This window comes from Pimephales promelas, chromosome 17 (assembly GCF_988280905.1).
Source record: "Pimephales promelas chromosome 17, fPimPro1.hap1.1, whole genome shotgun sequence".
In the NCBI taxonomy this organism is placed as follows: domain Eukaryota; kingdom Metazoa; phylum Chordata; class Actinopteri; order Cypriniformes; family Leuciscidae; genus Pimephales; species Pimephales promelas.
The window spans coordinates 4,281,275-4,301,724 of record NC_142785.1 but is presented as its reverse complement, the minus strand read 5'-3'; the positions used below and the strand labels follow the sequence as shown (position 1 = coordinate 4,301,724).

Below are 20,450 nucleotides of genomic sequence, written 5' to 3'. Positions count from 1 at the left end.
GTTGCAGCAACTAGCATGACTAGGCACTTTGTTAAAGGAGTGATGAACTGAGAAATAAAAGTTTCCGTGAGCTTTTGACATCTAAGAGGTCATCATATTATAAAAATATCCTGCAAGTTTCAGAACTGAAAACGTCCTTAATAGTCCAACAAAAGCTTTCATTGACACCAGGCTCAGCAAATGACTCGCTTTTCAAAGTGGGGAACTATAACATCAAAGAGAATAAAACACCACCCCCGCAGAAGAAGATCAATGCCTATTTCAGGCCGGTTTAGCCCCGCCCACCCATTCGTGCATTACACGCATAGCTAAATAACATAGATGCCTACCTCGTGATGACAAACCAGATCGAGCTACCGAGCAATACAGAATATTGTGCAGTGCCTGTTTGTGGAAGAAGACAGTCGCTGCATGAGCTTCCTCTGGATTCCAATGAGACTGCATGGATAAACTTTATTTTTAATGATGTTCCAGCTGATGAGGTAAAACATTGTCCGTCTGTTCGCTTCATTTCACTGAGCAACATGACATCATGACTTTTGTGTAAACATGGCACTTTTAAGTTTGAGCTATCCACGTGTATCCGCGTGTATGTCTACGCCATTAAATGTCCGAGTGATTCCGAGTCAGAGTTAAATGTCAGAGTGAAATGACAGTACTGCGACTCGTAAAGACAGCCACGAACATCGGATTCGAGCAGTAGAATTTCTTCCATGTCATGTTTAGTTTCTTCCGTCATTATCATACTTCCTATCTCCACAGCGCTTGTTAGCTTAGCTTCCAAACAAGATGGCAGATATTGCTTCAGTTTCTGCAAGTGAAGTCCCACCCACTGATCTGTAATTGGCCTGTAGGGTGAGTGGGTCCCACACCCTTGAATAATAATGAGCAAATGTTTGTAGTCTCTACGCTTTTTAATGAAATGTGACTTCCTACTATGACACAAAATGACGATTTTTACATCATAATAAGCAGGAAGTAAAACACTTAAATCCTTATTTCTCCCATTTCAGGGGAAAATAAGAGAATAAACCATGACCATTCAAAAATATGACTGGGTTTCTAAAGATACAACGCTTAATGGAAATGGGTAAAGTGTCCCTTTAAATGGGTCATAACGTTGAGGGGTCAAAAAAATAAATTTGTCATGATCTTTTGCCATATAAGTGGTCTTTGTAGCATTAAAACATCCTGCAAGTTTCAAGGCTTTAAACATACTAATTTACAAAGCATTTATTTAATCAAGCTACATAAATGGATCGTTTTGATATTCAAAGGTTATGACTGTAACCCCGAGTCTCGTTGCTATACCTATGCCTTTGCTGTGAGTCTCCTAGGCAAAACACACTGATGCCGTTTAACATACACTTTTAGAAGAAAAGGTTCTATATAGGTTCTTTCAGCGCTACGTATTTGGAACCCCTAAAAGGTTCTATACACTCTTAAAAAAAGGGTTCCTCTGGGTTCTATATAGAACCCTGGGGTTCCATACTTGGCCAATAGAATCTTTTACCAAAAAAATGGTTCTATAGAACCATTTTGGAGTTTCATATATGAAGCGGGGGATGGAACCATTTCTGGTTCTAAATAGAACCATTTCTTCTAAGAGTGTAGCGTCAATACCAAGTCTCTTTCCCCATCTCAGGGAACCAGGGCAACAGTCGTTACCTAGGAACTTATACCAACGCATTCTCATCCAAAGGCGTCATATACGACACTTTTGCCAAAGCAGAGACATCCAACGCACATGGCACCCTTTAGCGTCAATATAACACGCTTCGGTTATGGGAAGGTTTAGGTCTGGGGTAGGTTTAGGGTTTGACCACTAGGAGACACCTTCTGCCCTGCGTCTCATATTGACGCTAAAGGGCGCCATGTGCGTTGGATGTCTACGCTTTGGCAAAAGTGTCCAATATGACGCCTTGGGATGAGAACGGGTTGTTTATACACACACACACACACACACATTTTTAAACCCAAATGATGAATGACACAACATAGGTGTAATGGATCTCTTACCAAAATTAAGCATATTTTTTTCTTTAATTAAAATTATGGAAATTATTTGCAAGCAAAAAAAAAAATTACAACATTTACAAAATACCTAGTGCCCTTTTATGAGAATGACTTCATTTGATAAAACATCTCAAAAACTGCTAGTTCCCACTCAGTCATTATCAGTTTTCATAACAAAAAAGGAAGTTAATTTTTGAAATGCTTTAAATACTGTAATTGTTAAGCTCATGGTTAGATAAGATAATGATGAGCAGTGATATAAACTAAAATTATACATGAATTAATAGTAAATAAATTACGATGAGAATTTGTGCACATTTTATTTCTCATTAAATGTCCTAAATCAGGCCAGGATATTATGCTACTGGGTGTGTTAAATTCACGTTTCATTCCCAAGCCCACAAAACACAAATTACACAATCAGTGCTTGTATCTTTGCGTGCACATTATTGTGTCATGTTTGGCGCTCCTCCTGCGTCACCCTGCGCCTCCTGCAGCAACTGCTTGTACTGGCTTTTGAAGAACCCAGCCTTATAAAGGGAGAAATATGCTGTAATAAACTGTACATGCTGTAAGCATTTAAACATAGATTGTGTAGACAAATGAAAGTGAAGTGTTATGATGTTGATATACTTTATAGAGAGCCGCTGTGATGAGAGCCAGTAGCAACAGTCCTCCTATTACTCCTCCAATGATCTCTTTGGTCAGGTTCGCCTCCTCAAACACCTCCACTTGAGTGTTAATCTACAAAGTGGGAAAATGAGAACAAGTGAATTTAAAATGCAGTCAGAAGTAATCTCAGTATAACAGGAAGTCCTCCTCCTTCCAACACAGATGTTCCATGTCGAACAATAGGGACATTATTATTTGATAACACGATTTTTTATGGTCTTATGTTAGGAGAGAGAACCCAAAGGCAATTTAGTTCACTTTGAGTAGTTTCACTTTAAAAAAAACCTTTTGCTGATAATTTACTCACCCCCATGTCCTCAAAGATATCCATGTCTTTCGTTCTTCAGTTGAAAAGAAATTAAGGTTTTTGATGAAAATATTCCAGGATTTTTCTCCATATAATGGACTTCACTGGTAACCAAAAGGTTAAAGGTCCAAAAGACAGTTTCAGTGCAAACTGTTCAAAGGGCTTTAAACGACACCAGACGATGAATAAAGGTCTTATCAAGTGAAACAATCGCTCATTTAATAAATAAATAACAAAGTTTAAGTTTTATAAGCTCAAATGGTCACCTTGCTCTGTTCTGTGATGCGCGTTCGTGACTCCTGTTCGATCTGAATCTTTTTCCGAGTCAATTCGTTCATTTCGTTCAACAGGAGAGTAGGGATGCGCGGTATACCGGTATTGCAAAAAATACCGGTATATAATACATTTTAAACGGTACAATATCATCATTTTGTTAAAGTCCCCGTGAAATCAAAATTGAACCTATTTACTTTGTTAGCGCATATTACTAGTCTTGTGGTGAACAATTAATCCGTGCAAGTGAATATATATAAAAAAAATGTTTTACCTTAGTAATCTTTAATCAAAAACTGAAAAGTTACTTCCGGTCTGGAACGGTTTCTTTTTCTGATGACGTAGGTTTTACAGTTTGGGTGGGGAAACGCTTAACCACTCCCCTCAAACCGTTAGTTTGCTATGAGCGAGAGATGGAGAGGAGGAGCTCTAGAGTAAAACCCTGCCCTCTGTTCAATATTCCGTTTCACTTGGAAATACGTCACAGCACTGGAGAAAAATCGTTTGCAACTTCCGGTTCACGGGGACTTTAAATTCGGTATTTGATGAGCTGCTGTTCCGAAGTTCTCCACTAGGCGGCAGTGCTCTACCGAAACTGACGCGAGTCACGCGAAACCGGCAAACGAAGGAACACGGTGGAAATGAAGCTCATTCGGATTTCTACACGCCCGAAATTAATAAGTAGAGAGAGCATAGTATGAGTGAAATAAGGCATTACTTTGCCAACTAAATTAATGAGAATAGTGTAGAAACAGACCTCAATGCACCACTCTGCAAACTTTGCTTTCAATAATGTGTTGCCATCGAATGCAACACATCAAATCTGCCAAAGCACTCGTCAGTTGCTCATCCTGACTTGTTAAAGAGATCAACTGGTGAGTTCATCATTCAACTGATTTAATTTAGACTTTTATTGAACACTGAACAGCGCACATACATAAGAGCTTATCAATTAAATATGATACGGTAAACACGAAAGCTCAAATCTTCTTGCATGACACGCTAGAACCAATTCAGTTACCGTCTCATGATCTCATCATTTTTGCAGTTTCAAACAAATATATTCATTTAATTTGAATTAATAAAGCACAAAAGTGATAGTAAAATGAATGGCATTACTGCCGCTGTGGCGACCCATAGAGAGAGAGAGAGATGGTAGTAATATAAATATTAATAATATTAGCCTACAATTAAGCTACACTTGTCGACATTGACTAAGGAACCTGGCCTAACAATATAGCATTGATTAATAGATCAATCAGTAATAAAATGACCTAAAAATGTAATCTCCTAATAAATGTTTAGCATCATAACATTACTTTTTGCAATGCATAATATGAACCCAAACACAAACAGTAACCAAACCAAGATGAATAAATGCAATAAATGTTGATAATTCTCTGTTGATGCATGACAGCTAATGGTTTACGTCATTTCATTATTCTATTATGTTAATCTATTATTATAGATATTAACCTATTTTAATTGTATAATATCAGTGTTTTTTTTTCCCCAAATCAAAATTTTACCTACACATAATTTGTTTATTGTTAAATTTTGATGTTTTTTTTTGGATACTTTTCTTTGCACATATGGTAGTTGAGAGTTTCAAGCAGTGTTTAATAAAATTGTTTCAATTCACTTAAATTTAGACTTTTTTTTCCGACTGTGGTATCGATACCGAGGTATTGGGTTCTGGTATCGTATTGAAGCCAAAATTTTGGTATCGAGCCATCCCAACAGGAGAGTCAAAAACGCACATCACAGAACAGAGCAAAGCAACCATTTGAGCTTATAAAACTTAAACTTTGTTATTTATTTATTAAATGAGCAATCGTTTCCATCGAATAATCGACCCTTATTCATCATCTGAAATCGTTTAAAGCGCTTTGAACAGCTAGCACTGAAACTGTCTTTTGGACCTTGAAACATTTGGTTACCAGTAAAGTGCATAATATAAGGAGAAAATCCTGGAATGTTTTCATCAAAAACCTTAATTTATCTTCGACTGAAGAAAGAAAGACATGGACATCTTGAATGACATGGGGGCGAGTAAATTATCAGCAAAAGTTTTTTTTTTTTTTTTTTTTGCAGAGGATGAGACAGACTGGGTCCGTAGAGAGCACGGGAACGCCAATCTGTGGACCACTCACGTTTGCTGGAGGTTGGATAAAGCAGAGGCGAGGTACTAAGGTTGATCGGTTATGAGCAAGCACCAGACAAGACACGACTAAGACAGAGGTTGGTACAGTAACAATCTGACAAAAAACAAGAGAAAGGAAGGCTTGGAAATAGAGAGTGTAATCAGAGAAAGTGGGAAAAAGTTGGGGAGGAGAGAGAATGATGAGATGAGGTGATGAGACACAGCTGAGAGCGAATGAGATGATGAATGGGAATGTCTGTGTGTGTGCGCGTGTGTGTAAACGGATGTAATAAAGAGTGTGACCAGAAGAGGGCGGAAGAGTATAAGAGAAGAATACCAGGATCATGACAGTTTACATTCTTTTGTTATAATGCATCTGTTTTAGTGTGTGTAAGATCCAAATAAAACAGAAAACTGTTCTTTAAAATTTAAATGATATTTCACAATATTCCTGGTTACATGGTCGAATAAACAAAGCCTTGGTGAGCAGAAGAGACTTTCACACCCCAGACTTTTGAACAGTGTAAGCATTCTTGACTCTGGTGTATTTGCACAGGAAGTAGATTACGTGAAAGAATGTTGAAAGTGCAATAGTCAAAATATTTGCAAGTAAAAAGAGAAAAGTAAGTGGTCTGAAAAAGAAAGAATAAATCATAAATCAACAAATCATGAACTATAAACAGTAGACTGCCATTTTAGATTCTTTCAAACAGAGCACAGTTTTGAGAGCTCTTTTTACAGTCATTAGACTCGACATGAACGATCACTGTATTACCTGGGCGGACGGTGCAGTGTGTTGAGAATCAGAGGAAAAGAAAATGTATTTGCTCTTGTCATAATCCAGAGACGCTGAACTGACCAACTCAAAAACAGCAGCCTTGAGTCCAGTCTAAGAGAGACAGATCATGATAATACAAAATGATCAAACAGTTATGAATATGTATGGTCTGTTCTGAGATATGAATTTGCTGTAAAAGTCAGATACCTGTTCAATCCATCCAGAGCTCACATTGCCAAATATATTATAAAGATTCTTTTCATTCTTTAATAGAGTGACGTCACAGCTGAACACGGCACACACCGCCACAGAGCAGTTCTGACACACACACACAGAGAGAGAGAGAGAGAGAGAAATGCATTCATGTATTTTTAACATATACAAGAAATAAATCAAATAAATTGTGGAAAACAAATGAGGTAAAGCAAAAAAAAAAAAAAAAAGTGTCCTCACCACCACACGATAATTTTTAACAGCGTCCAAAAACGTAATATTGTTGATAACAGGCTTCGTCATGCTCTCGCTGGTACAGCCAGGTATCTTGAAAGAAAGAAAGAAAGAAAGAAAGAAAGAAAGAAAGAAAGAAAGAAAGAAATCTCACTCGCAACACCCACAACGAATCCACTTTTAAAATACAAAATTCCCTGTTGAATGAGCCTTTAATACAATACGTTTATGGCTTGTGAAATCATAAATAAATTCACACACTTGCAAATTTGAATCAGTCCAGATGTCAGCATCACCAAGTTTCACTGGTACTCTGATGAAAACTTTGAAAGTTAATTCTCTGAGCTCATTCTGAACCTGAAAGAGGAAACATTTAAACATTCAAGAGTTATGATGGGCATTTTAACATTTTCTTCTGTTGATAAAATAAATCCTGTTAAATCTGTCATTTAGCCTTTTTTTTAAATTGATTTTAGAGGATAAAACATTTTTATAACGTACTTTAAGACATCATTTGAACTGATACCTTTAATATCTGCTGAATCGGTTTCATAAGATCCCTTTTCCCTGAAGTAAAATTAATGTGGATGGTGGAATTTTCATCCCTTTTATTTTAAAAATGAAGAAAGAAAATGACAAAATTACAGTATAGGATAAAGATTTTTTATTATTATTATTATTTCTATACAGAAACGTGGAGTAAAGCACTAACCTTATCAAGGCAATATAGATGGCATATTTGACACCAATGGTTTTCTGTTTGTTAAACTCACTGTTGCTTGAGTGTTTGTCATTCCCACTGTGAGAGAAGGAGGTTTGGTTTATTAGTTGCATTTATCTGTTCCTGATGAAATGATCATGTGAGAATCACAGTAAAGTTGTTTTACGCTTTGAGTTACAACAATTTCTAGCACACAAAGATGATGTCATACCTCGCGACTGCAGCAGCAAAACTCACATTTTGGCCCAGTGTACTTTCTTTATTAATACTGTATGTGATATCAAACACAACCTAGATTTGGACGAAAAAGCCAGAATAAGACATTTTGGACTAACTAAAGTTGTTGAAATTCACATGTCAACATGTAAGAGTGTTGGTTACCTGCTTTGAGTTTAAAAGTAATCAAGTCAGTGATGAATGTATAAGCAAACAAGTAGAGCTGGACAATTAATATAATTTTCACGATTTCTGCTTTTCTTAATAAATTAAGCATAATTGTTGTGATATTGGCCCATTTGTTATTTTTTCTGAATTATTTTTGGGACATTCCCTTTATCTTGTATCAGTTACAAGCATTCTCGAGCTTTCATACTTGGGGTTGCCAGTCGTCAAAAGTCTAAATCCCCCAATAGAGGTGTTTTCACCTGTGTCATGTTCTTGGGTGCGTTTCCCATACTAAGACGTAGTTCGCAGCTTCATTACCATAGTACGATGCATCGTTGAAGAAATCAACTAGCTAGTCACGACTGTTTCCCGAAACCCACTGGCGCAAAGTATCGTTCAACCACGTTGGTTTCGCACGTGGTGGAGTAATAACTACTTTTAATGAAACTGTTTGAGATCCAATTAACGCTAGATTTATTTTATATAAATTACAGACATGTCATCTGAGGACTATTTCTAATGGTTCTCAGTTATTTTGTTTTATTACCAGACTCAACATTTGGCGCGTTCTTACATAGTAGAGCACGTCCGCACATGCGCACTCTTCAAACACGGTACTTTAAATCTTTTGACAAACCAAAAGACGTAAATTACATTTGTATGTATTCTAAATAAAAGGCACCGGTTGTACTGAATGTCAGCTTGCTTATTTTGCTCAAGATAAGGATTTATTACGTACAAATGTCATGCAATATAGAAACGATGCCTCTTAACAACAGGTCGAGAGCTGTCGTTCAAAGCACACAACTTTGCGAATGTTCGTTGGAACGATGGTTTCGGGAAACACCGACTCGTTGAACTATGCTGATAACGACGGAACTTGCGACCGTATTTGGCAAACGATGCTTTCGGGAAACGCACCCCTGTGCGGTAACCCAGATGCGCAGCCATTACAGATGTAAACAACAGCATGAATTGCACTGTTTATGTACTGCTGAACACACTGTTACACTAATAAACCACGGAAAAAACACGTGGTAGGTGCGAAATCATATAGAGACTTAGTAAGCAGGAGAGAGTGCAAAATTTTGACAAACTAAAGTTAATATGTGGTAAAGGTCTGAACGAGCACTTCTCCAACCCTAACTGCCATTCTTCCCTCAATTTTCTTATCCATAGCCTATACAGTACGTTCAGATTGTCAGTCCAAAGAGCAAATGAAATTTTCAATTTCAAGTTTCAAGTTTCAAGCTACATCCATCTGTGGTTTGAAATCCTATTCAAATCACGTTTCAGGACATCGGCTTTAGTGTGAACGATTGGATTTTGGGTGGTATGCGACTCTCACGCCACGTAAAATGTAAACGCCAAATGTTGTTAGAGGAAACATGATGAAAGTCAAACAATGCTGTGTTGTTGCAAAGTGCCGGACGAGCAGAAAATTATTATTTCTGAAACATATTTTTGAAACAGCCTCCTACAGTTCTGCAGCTCAATACGCAGTGTAGTCCAGCGCGGCGGCTACACATTTCCATGTTGTAAAATTTGAATAAGACAACATTTCTATTGCAAATGCAAACCCCTCCATCGACGCAATATCAGTGCCGTATTGCCCAAGAGCTGCATGGACACACAAATCAGATTTGAACAGCTGCGATACACAGTGTGGACATCATTTTAGATCAGATTCCAATTGGATACAAAGATAATTGGATTTGGACTGACAATGTGTATAGCCATAGTTAACTACGTCCACATTTTAGCCATAGTCAAAGCTTCATTTACACATGTGGCTGATGAGCTGATGCTTGCCTCTCTCAAACACTTTTCATCAGTTTTTGCACTCTTCTCTTTAACTTTAACTTGCAGTCTATAGAACTCGAAATGTTTTTTTCCTGATGTGACCGGTTAGTACAGACCAACACTCAACCATTTTTCAGCAGCAATAATCAGCCAAATTTGCGAGGCCGTTCAGTTTAGTGGCAATGTTTATGTTTAGTGCCTCCAAAATGGCCGACTTCCGGATTGATGACGCGCCGTGAAAACCCTCAAATTATCCAGCAAATGTTTTACTTAATATTCCCTACTAGAAAAACATGCAATGATGATCTGAAAATACCAGCCCGATCTCATGAAAGTTCGTATCTATGGCACGAATGTCATTTCTCGTGGCATTTATACGCCAAAAACAGTTTTTGCGTGTATATGGCACACGATTTTCGCGTACATATGATACGCACTTTTTTGCGTATAATACGCAAGAACTCCCCACCCCCCTCCCCCCTAAACCTAACCCAGGGTTTTTTAGTGCGTACCATATACACGAAAAAAACACTTTTGGCATATAAATGCCACGAGAAATGACATTCGTGGTATAGATGCGCATCTTCATGAGACTGTGTTGGAAAATACAGGCAAACATGTATGTTGGAGTTCAGCGATCTCCATTGGGATATTCTGCTCAAATTAATGAATGAAGTATCATACTGCCCATCTATGACTAAATCTGAGAGGAAAAACTTCTCAGGGACTAATTGTAATAAATCCAAACATGAATCCAGACTATAAAATAAACACACTAAATGTAAACAGAAATGTCTAAAATGAGAACAATAATATATATATATATATATATATATATATATATAGATATAGATATGAAGAGTTCAGATGCAAAAGCCTCTAAGTGCCATTTGAAATTTTCTTCTAGAATGATCATTTTTATCAAGCTTGTATGTTTAAGTTCAGTAATTTCACTTAAATTGCAATGAAGATAACCTATTAATTGTCATTTAAGTGAAATTACTGAACTTGAATATATAAGCTTGATAAAAATGATCATTCTAGAAGAAAATTTCAAATGGCACTTAGAGGCTTTTGCATCTGAACTCTTCATATATATATATATATATATATATATATAAATATTTGTATCAGTTTAACCATTAACATGCATTCCTCCACATGAGCAAACGTTGGTGTCAGGGGTGTGATAATTGACCTGAGTGTTTCCCTTGAGGATGGGTTTACTGATCTGGCAGGAGGTTTCTCCCAGTGTAACTCCTCGCTCAGCATCCAGAGACACACACTCAACTCTGCCCTGCTCATACAGAATATTTATCATCTCAAAATAAATGGCTTTGGAATTTTAAGATTTATTTACAAATGTTTTGTATCTTCAGTGTTTTAGAGCTATTTAGCTTTAGAAATAGCATTGTTATCATTATGAACTATTGTCAGTTTCAGCATCTGCCTATGTTTACCTGTTTAGATGTGAATCTCCTGTAGGAAAGTCCAAAGGGGTATTTGAGGGTGAAGAGAGTGTTGTATGAGTTTTCTCCTCTGTTCTCTACAAATACTATCACGTTGATCTCCTGCATTATCCCAACCTCTATGTTTGTAGATCTGGATCAAAGAGAGAAATGTAAATAGTTTCATAAGCATCAAGATGGTATGGAATTATCAATTAGAAATGATTAACTTCAGTTCAGAAACAGAGCAAATCACCCAGAGAAATTGAAATCCATTCGGAGGTCATCAACACATACATTATCAGTTCCACAGTTTATCTCAAAATCCAGCTGTAAAACAAAGTGAAGGCACAGAAAAATTAATCAATTGTACATAAAATTCTGGTAATTTCTGCTCCTTACTCAGATGAACTCTTACATTGTGGTCTGTGGATGTCTTTATCTCCGGCAGCAGAACTGAACTCAAATTTTCCATACTTCCTGATGGAAGACCCTCAAATGTGAATGTTATCTGATTGACCAACGGATTCAGAGAATCTTCAGAACAAGCCTTATGGAAACGAGAATCAATAAGAGACGTTAATAACAAAACACTTTACGATTAAACTTGGTTCACTCTCGTTACGCATTTGATTCTTGTAATGTCCCCATCATATTTCTTGAAATGTTGATCGAAATATTAACTTAACATTATATACTCAACATTTGTAGTTTTTATCAGTTATATAGACAAAATATAGATTAATGGTTATTTATTTCCATCATATCAGGTTACATACTGTTTAACCTTCCAGTTATTTTTCTTGCTGCATGTGTAAATAATCAAGTTATAATTTGTAGTTTGTGTTGTTTAAATGTTTTTATTTGGAATTTCAGCAGAAGATAATTTGTACCTACAGTTTTTTTTATGCAAACACATAAAAGTTACATTATCACAAAAACGCATGAAACAAAGATAATTATTGTAAAAGTTTGAATAACTGAGGTTTAACTATAAGAAACAGAAATGACCCTTTTAGTCTAAATTTTAGCTCATCGGATTCACTGAAAAACTTCTCATAAATGTGAAACAATAATGACATTTGATGCTTACCTCTATAAAAAAAGTATGATTTTTGCATACTTCCTGCAACTTAATCTTCGTCACATCACTGAGGAGCCGGTTTTTGGCAGAGAAGTATGCACGATATTTATGTCGCTTGGAATCCAGCGTTATGGTGTAATTAATATTTGCAGCCAAATCTAGAAAACATCTTTGATCATAAAAGCCTTGTGATGTACTTGTGATGTAAGGACACAAAAATGATGTAATTATATTATGAATAAACCTGTTATGCGATGTTTGTATCCGCTCATGGTGAAGCACACAGTCAGGTTGTTTTTCAGTGGATTTTTGCAGTCGGTTTGGTCACCGGTTGGTATTTTGGTTGGGTTGTAAGTTACTTTGGTTTCCAAGAGCATGATGGGTCTGGACCTGAAAGAGCCAAGTATAACACAAATGAATGATTATGGTTGAAACATTGTATTTGCATATATTTTAGTTCTTTATAGAAGAAAATAGACCTGAGAAGCAGAACTGCTCCCTTAGACCCAACAGCAATGTCAGGAAGGTTGTCTCGAGTCTGGTCAAGAGAAGACTGACTCAATGAAATCCCAAAGAAACGCAAACCTGGTCCCACAGACGATCCAACAATCCTCTGTTTCATTCAAGAGGGAATGAAACATTATGAAAATATAAAATAATTAGAGTAAATGACGTGATTCAAGGGAAAGGAGTGTAAGAAATGTGAACTATGAGGGTGAAGAAATTATGAATAAATGTTCTGTCCCTTTAAACTGCAACCAATCCACGTCTTTTTCACCTGTGAGTATTTGGAAATGATCCCTCCATCTATCCCATTAAAGATGTAGATGCTGCCCTGTCCATCTTCCTCTAAAGGAGCCCCAACCAGCACATCCTTGAAACCATCACCATTCAGATCTGCTGGACTGGCCAGAGAGGAGCCAAACCGACCCCTCTGACCTGCCATGCCCACCAAAACAATATCCCAAACATTGAAGTTTGCCTATAGAGATATAACAGAGAGAGGAGAAACAGGGTTAAACAGAAACAAATGTACATTTATTCAGTCTTGATGTACTCTTTAAAAATATTAGTCTTAAATAAATTCCCCCAAAAATCACCGACCTGACCCGTAATGATATAAACAACCACTAAGCCCTCTCGGTCAGACTCTGTGTACGTTGGTGCCGATACCAAAAGTAGGTCTGTATTGGAGTCATTGTTCAGATCCACCGCACACACCTCAGCTCCAAAATATGAGCCAATCTGAGGCTGAGAAAGAAGCAATATAGTAACCATACAGCTATTCTGAGTTCATGTACTTTCACTCGCTTACATTCATTTGTGATGTGCCAATATGTTACATAAATGTACAACCTTAGGAGAATCCAGTTGCTTTACATCACTTCGATCAATTCTTGAAACAGTTACTTGTCCCTTATGCTTGTGTCTTGGTGCTCCCATGACTGCATACTTTGCTCTGGATATTGTTGCTATTGTCAAGGAATAACCTGTGAAGAAAATAGACTTGAAAAATGTATTTTGACTGATTTATATTGATTTACACAATCGAAGAACAGATCTTGATTCTCACCTAAATAACTGTCATGCTCACTTCCAGCTTGAAAGAGTGAATTAGACTTGAAAGACTGATCTGAAATATCATTTGTTTTGTACAGCTGATATCCACCCTTCCACTGGAAAGCTCCCACTGCGGTCATTATCATATCTGTCTGAATGCAGATAACATTATAAGAATAAACAGAAATATTTAAGAAATAATCTTTCCACATAAGCTTACAAGCATGCAAAATCTGAGAAGAGTAGTTAAACATTTAAACAACAAACTTCATGTATTTCTAACTTGCAAATAATGAAAACACAAAACCTTGTTACAAATAAGTGAAATACATAGAATTACATTTGATGTCAATGCTGCACTAAATCCGTCCTGTGCAAACTCCATTCGAGATGAATCTCCAGAGGTCTGGGTTCCTAGCAAATAAAAGCAGCAACAGTTAACTAGAAATGTATCATTTAAAAAAAAAAAAAAAAAAAAAACATCTTTTAGCTTTATCTCCCCTCCTGACCCATAAAATATTAAAACAATGGCTTCCAAAAAAAAAAAAAAAAAAGAAATGTATTATTTTAAATCAATCTATTGAACAAAGTCACGGATTCAATGGTCAATGACAACACTCCATCAATCACAACTCTGGATTACCTGATTTCCATGATCACCTTCCTGTGTTTCACCTGCACTGATCTCCTACGTTCCAAGTGTCCATTCAGTAAGATCCAGCTGAGCCCTTTCTGTATCTCTCCTGTTCACGGCATCTTCTGAGACTGTGGAATTGCCTGGGACATCACGAGCCTTCACGTATTAAGTTGCTGATGCTTATTTAAATAAATCATTGTCACTCTATCTTTGTGTCTTCATGCAAGCTTCATCGACTTCATCGACTGATGTTCAACGTTCCGGTGCTGAGACCGCTCACAGCGCCACCATATCAACTGCCACAGTACATTTGCCGCTCTCCGCAGTGGCCGCTGGATCATCCATTCCACCTAATACAATTTAAGAAACCCTCGCTTTACTTAGTCGCACATTACAGAATCTCCGACCTGCATCCAGTAGCCCCATGGCCCGACCCTCTTCATTTTTGGGAGATGAGGCATGCAGAGGATTCCTTTTACAGAGTTGACTCTACATGGAGATTCACGCCCATCAATTCATATCTGAAAGAGCCAAGATATCCTTCGTCATCTCTCTGCTCACAGGTCACGTGTGAAGTTGGGCACAAGCGTTATGAAATTCTAATGCACCTGCTCTGCAATCGTTGAGTTGCTTTCTGGAACACTTTCAAGTTGTCTTCACACAAACCTCGAATGCGGTTTCCATCCACCATCAGCTGCTACGGTTACGTCAGGGCCGTTCTACAGTGGCAGATTACGCCCTGCAGTTGTGCACTATTGCTGCTAATAGTGGACGGAATGAAGTTGCTTTAATGACCGCTTATCGGTGTGGTTTGAATCCCGACATCTGTCTGCAGTTTATGACGCCATTTATGACGACTCAATTGGGACTGAGAAAACCTGCAAGCCCACCGTCGACGTTTACCTCGCCCATTGAGCATTCTCTCCATTCTGGGCAAATCCTTGGGGAAAGGAAAGGAAACATCCAGTGTTACATCTGTCAGTGGGCTATTTGCATGCTGAGAAGTGTTCGTTTTATGTTTTGGAAGACTCGACAGCAGACCTAGTTCTGGGAGGTCCGTGGCTTGATCAGCATTCACCAGTTATCTGTTGTGCCACCGGTGAGGTATGTCAATGGAGCAAACAATGTAAAGTAAACTGCCTTCCAGCCATTAAAAGGAATCCATCTAAGCCCCCCACTCCAGTCATCCTGGGATCCAAGACCTGTGCTCCTGTAACATCCATGGTAAGGAAGGTCAAACGTTTCACCTGGTCTCCAGAAGCTACTGCAGCCTTCGAGAACCTCAAGCAAGCCTTCTGTTCAGCCCCCATGCTTTGCCATCCGAATCCAGATAAGCCAATCATTGTGGAAGTCCATGCCTCTTCCGACGGTGTTGGAGCTGTACTGTCCCAACAGCAGGGGACTCCTCTTCAACTCCGACCGTGCGCCTTCTTTTCTCACAAGTTAACACAGGGGGAACAAAAATATGATGTCGTCAATTGGGAGTTACTGGCCATCAAACTGCCGTTGGAGGAGTGGAGACATTGGCTAGAAGGAGCAAACCATCCATTCCAAGTAATCACAGACCATCGTAACTTAGAATATCTTCGAGACGCCAAAAGGTTGAATCCACGCCAAGCCCGGTGGGCATTGTTTTTTACTTGTTTCAATTTCACTGTAACCTATCGTCCAGGAACCAAGACTCTCAAAGCCGGAAAACAATCTCAAAAAACAAACTGTTTCGTTTGTTTCAACCGGAAACCTCTCAGAAAAGTGTCGAAACCGTCCTTCCTTCAACCCTGATTATGAGTACCATTCTCTGGAATCTCAACGACATCATCGCTGAGGCCACCTTGTCAGCCTGCCCCACCGGGGGGTCCCGAGGGGAAGATCTTTGTTCCATCTCGACTCCGGATACCCCTAATGGATTCTGTGCATACTTCTCTAGGATCCGGACACACAGGTAGCCATCAGACCTTGACTCTCCTTTAAGAACGTTACTAGTGGCCCAGGATGTTCCAGGAGGTCTTACAGTTTGTACAGGGTTGCACCGCCTTTTCCATGGCCAAGGTACCATGGCATCTACCTAAGGGTAAACTAATGCCTCTCCACATTCCAAATTGACCTTGGTCACACATCGCTCTCGATTTCATAAATGATTTACCTCCTTCTGAAGACAAGACCTGCATACTCGTCGACGGATTCCCAAAGTTCTGCAAACTATTAGCACTTTCCAAACTTCACACAGCATTCAAAACCACCAAACTACTGTTCACAGAAATTTTTTCCACTTCGGCATTCCTGAAGACCTGGTTTCTGACCGAGGCCCCCAATTCATATCTCATGTCTGGAAATCCTTTTTTTTTTTTTTTTCAATTATTGGTCATTTTGACGTCAGGGTACCATCCTCAGTCCAACGGTCAAGCAGAACGTACAATTCAAGAAATCGGAAGGTATCTCAGAACCTATTGTCACGATACACAGAACCACTGGAACCGGTATCTACTTTGGGCGGAGTATGCCCAAAACTCCTTTCATCAGTCTTCCACTGGTCTCACACCCTTCCAATGTGTCTTAGGCTATGAACCACCACTTTTTCCCTGGTCTGGGGAGCCATCTGACGTGAAAGAGTCTGGGATTCGGCCCATGTCCTTCTACAAGGGGCAGTTCGGAGACATCAACTACAGGCTGATACCCGTCACAGGGCCACTCGCTCTCTACACTCCAGGCCAGTTGGTATGGCTCTCGATCCGTGACATATGCCTCAGGCTGCCCTCACGAAAGCTGAGTCCTAGGTACATTGGGCCATTTTTCGATCGAGAGGCAGATCAACCAAGTATCCAATGTTTAGCACTTCCCCGTCACTACAGGATAGCTCCCACCTTCCACGTCTCCTTATTAAAGCCTTACGTCTCACCCCTTTCATCTCGGACCAAAGAGTCGAGCATCGAAGCGCCCCCTCCTCCTCCAGTGGACCCCACAGAGGATTCAGTATACCTGGTTCACACCCTCTTAGACTCAAGTCGTCAGGGAGGTCAACTTCAGTACCTCGAGGACTGGGAGGGATTTGGACCAGAGGAGCACAGCTGGGTTCATTGGGATGACATCTTGGATCCCACTCTCCTCCAAGACTTCCATCGAGATCATCAGGATCGTCCAAAACCTCATCCGCGGGGTCGCCCTCATCGTCGGGGCCTACGGCCTTCAAGAGCTGGCTGTGGAGGAGGGGGTACTGTCACAGATTAATTCGTCAATGACAACACACTCCATCAATCACAACTCAGCGCACCTGTTCTTGATCGTCATCCCCGGAATTATAATTGCTTCCACCTGCTCTTCAACATTACTCACCTTGATGCACACCATTCATAAACTGCAGTTTCCTCAGTGGCCGGTCTTGTCTTTCCTTTACCTGTGACTTACTTGTTCCTTGTGTTTATGGCCTGGTTCCAGTTATTGCCTGAATCCAAGTGGTTTTCTCTCAATTCTAAAGGCTTTTGTATATCTCCTCTGCAGCGTCCGTGAAGTGGATTACCTGATTCCCACAATCACCTTCCTGTGTTTCACCTGCACTGATATCCGATGTTCCAAGTGTCCATTCAGTAAGATCCAGCTGAGCCCTTTCTGTATCTCTACTGTTCACGGGATCTTCTGAGAATGTGGAATTGCTTGGGACATCACGAGCCTTCAAGTATTATGAAGTTGCTGATGCTTGTTTAAATAAATCATTGTCACTCTATCTTTGTGTTTTCGTCCCTCAGTACAGACGTAACAGTAATAAAATGACAGCTGATAAATGTAAAATGTAAACATTCTCTGTTATTAATTTTTCATTCTCTCTACAGACATACCTTCAATGGCTATAATGTTCTCTTTAAGTTGTTCACGAATACTTTCCAGAGCGTCAAAACCGGTTACTTTGAACACATGCCTATTGGTGGGTAAAGATGCAATAATTGCCAGCTCTTTTGTTGCTCTGTCATTAGTAAAAGCATTGCCAACCTAAAAAAAAAAATTCATGGAAATAATTGTATGACTTCTTAAATTCAATGATTTTAATAAGTTTAATAAAGTGGATCTTCCCAAAAATCTCACCCCAATAGCATATCGTGTTATAAATTTAGCTTGTGCTTGTTGAACAGCTTCAGTCAAAAACGCTGGATCAGTTGATTCACCATCCGTGATAACAACCAAAATTTTACTGGCTGATGGTCTTACACCTCCATTACTTACGAATAGCTGATTCCTATTGAAAAATAAAATAGTACAAAATATTCAGTCAACAATACAGTTATGCAACTATATAGGATGCATTCCTTTTAAGTTTACATTGCTTGTCATTGATACATAGTTCAAATTATTAAATATTGTAACATATTGACATACACACACGAATGCAAAAAGACTCATAGCAATATGCAAATCATCCACTCATTGACATACATATATTTTCATGTACTTTTTGAATGGTTGTTCAGACATCTACTGTATCACGGTTTTTTGCTTGTATTATGCATTATTCGAGTTTTTCTTTATATGAGGAATACGTTTTTTATATTAGGATGTGCTCCCCAGCCTTCACTAAATATCCTTTTAAACTTATCTTCATCTTTCAATCAGAAGTAATATTCCTTTTAATGGCATATATAAAAGATGAAAGATCAGCAGTCATGTCTCACACAAGATGTTTTATAGCTTTTGCGGTGTAAGTCCATCCTCTCTGTTGAGATATCCCATTCACTGCATCTTCCCATGCCCTGGCGTTTTTGACTTGAAACTTGTCATGAATGACACAGTCTGTAGAAAACTGTGCAATGGCAAACTGTAAGATAGATAGATAGATAGATAGATAGATAGATAGATAGATAGATAGATAGATAGATAGATAGATAGATAGATAGATAGATAGATAGATAGATTTAGTGACTGATAAATGGGGGTAAAAATCATGGACAAGCTAAATCATAATAAATGCATGGATTATCATACCTGTGCATCACGGTCTATAAAACTTCTGATCATTTCTATAACAAATGCTTTCATCTTATTAAAATCCAGAGAATTTACACTTCCAGATCCATCCATTAAAAAAGCAATATCAATTTCTGGTGGGCATTCTGAAGTTGGAGAAATGAATAATTGCATCATATTTTCATTTAATCTGAATAAATGAAAATCATGTAATACAGTTTATACAGTATGAAGAAGACATGCTTAGATTTGGTAGAATGTAATAAATGTACTTCTCAAAGTCTCTGGCATAGATCTGCTCACATCATCATCTGGACTGATTTTAAAGCACATGCCATTGTAAGTGGTTACATCACAGGTCTTAGGTATGGTTGGACCACAAACCTGAGAGAAATTAAGATTTTATTTTCAACATGACAAATTCTAATAGGTTCATTAGTGTAAAATTTGGAGTTTCAAAAATTCGTAATTATTTTGGACATCTAATTTCTTATAGCATTAAGATTTCATATTCTCTCAAAAACAAGAATACATTAAAATATGATACTTACAACTGTTGAAGACTGAGAATCTAGAGACATTGAAAGTCCAAGGGACATGTTGACAGCCTCATTGGTGACTGTTGAATAAAAAGTGGATTTTGTTTCAGATATATTATAAATTACTGTCTTTAATTACAAACTTGAAAGTATCATTTACAAAGTACCGGGAATGGGCAGTGGAATGCAGTTTCCTTCAGTGACACCACAACGATAAATTTGTCCTCTTTGAGTTTGACTGTGTTGTATTAAAGGATCACTCACAAGTAGACTATGGAAGAAGACAGGAGGATAAGAGAACATGTTAAAAAAGGAGAAATCTGTGGTGTTCCTGGTTGGGTGTCAAACAGTAGAGTTTGAGTATGAAGCAAAAACCTGCAAAAAAAATAAAGATGAAAAATTGTGAACATCAGCATGCTTTTAAATAATTTTTAGTTTAAGTCGCAAAAAAAAACTTATATTATGGAAAGGGCAAATTAAAACTAGTGGGTAAAAAAACTTTGGTCTATAATTATATTCGCTTATAATTATATTGACCAGGGGCCTCATTTATAAACGTTGCGTACGCACAAAAGAAGGCGTACACCGCTCTCTACGCAATAGTTGGTATTTATAAAAAGCAAACTTGACGGTAAAATGTGCGGTGCTTCACGCCAGCTCTGACCCAGGCGTACGCACAAAAATAGGT

The 20,450-nt window shown here is 38.3% G+C and overlaps 1 protein-coding gene and 1 long non-coding RNA gene across 3 annotated transcripts in view; one reads left to right on the top strand and one right to left on the bottom strand.

Annotated features, from left to right (window-relative positions):
* Positions 1-3: 3 nt before the first annotated feature.
* LOC148971034 (uncharacterized) lies at positions 4-6,265 on the top strand. Its single transcript, XR_016146968.1, has 2 exons — positions 4-482; positions 5,363-6,265. It is a non-coding gene; the product is annotated as an uncharacterized LOC148971034 (long non-coding RNA).
* The window catches only part of itgam.1 (integrin, alpha M (complement component 3 receptor 3 subunit), tandem duplicate 1), a 48,519-nt gene continuing 30,073 nt past the window's right edge, over positions 2,005-20,450 (bottom strand). For both annotated transcript variants that reach the window (XM_089121789.1, XM_089121790.1), the window contains exons 3-30: positions 19,930-20,033; positions 19,775-19,842; positions 19,496-19,607; positions 19,242-19,369; positions 18,932-19,074; positions 18,348-18,498; positions 18,104-18,254; positions 13,977-14,050; positions 13,650-13,788; positions 13,433-13,566; positions 13,181-13,327; positions 12,855-13,058; positions 12,556-12,689; positions 12,321-12,466; positions 12,086-12,234; positions 11,411-11,542; positions 11,249-11,322; positions 11,005-11,146; positions 10,743-10,841; positions 7,569-7,648; positions 7,349-7,435; positions 7,163-7,241; positions 6,898-6,993; positions 6,643-6,729; positions 6,397-6,507; positions 6,187-6,300; positions 2,650-2,760; positions 2,005-2,546 (exon numbers count right to left, since the gene is read on the bottom strand). In XM_089121789.1, coding sequence (XP_088977915.1) covers positions 2,463-2,546; positions 2,650-2,760; positions 6,187-6,300; positions 6,397-6,507; positions 6,643-6,729; positions 6,898-6,993; positions 7,163-7,241; positions 7,349-7,435; positions 7,569-7,648; positions 10,743-10,841; positions 11,005-11,146; positions 11,249-11,322; positions 11,411-11,542; positions 12,086-12,234; positions 12,321-12,466; positions 12,556-12,689; positions 12,855-13,058; positions 13,181-13,327; positions 13,433-13,566; positions 13,650-13,788; positions 13,977-14,050; positions 18,104-18,254; positions 18,348-18,498; positions 18,932-19,074; positions 19,242-19,369; positions 19,496-19,607; positions 19,775-19,842; positions 19,930-20,033 — 3,280 coding nt within the window. In that variant the 3' untranslated portion in view covers positions 2,005-2,462. The remainder of the gene's footprint in view (positions 2,547-2,649; positions 2,761-6,186; positions 6,301-6,396; positions 6,508-6,642; positions 6,730-6,897; positions 6,994-7,162; positions 7,242-7,348; positions 7,436-7,568; positions 7,649-10,742; positions 10,842-11,004; positions 11,147-11,248; positions 11,323-11,410; positions 11,543-12,085; positions 12,235-12,320; positions 12,467-12,555; positions 12,690-12,854; positions 13,059-13,180; positions 13,328-13,432; positions 13,567-13,649; positions 13,789-13,976; positions 14,051-18,103; positions 18,255-18,347; positions 18,499-18,931; positions 19,075-19,241; positions 19,370-19,495; positions 19,608-19,774; positions 19,843-19,929; positions 20,034-20,450) is intronic.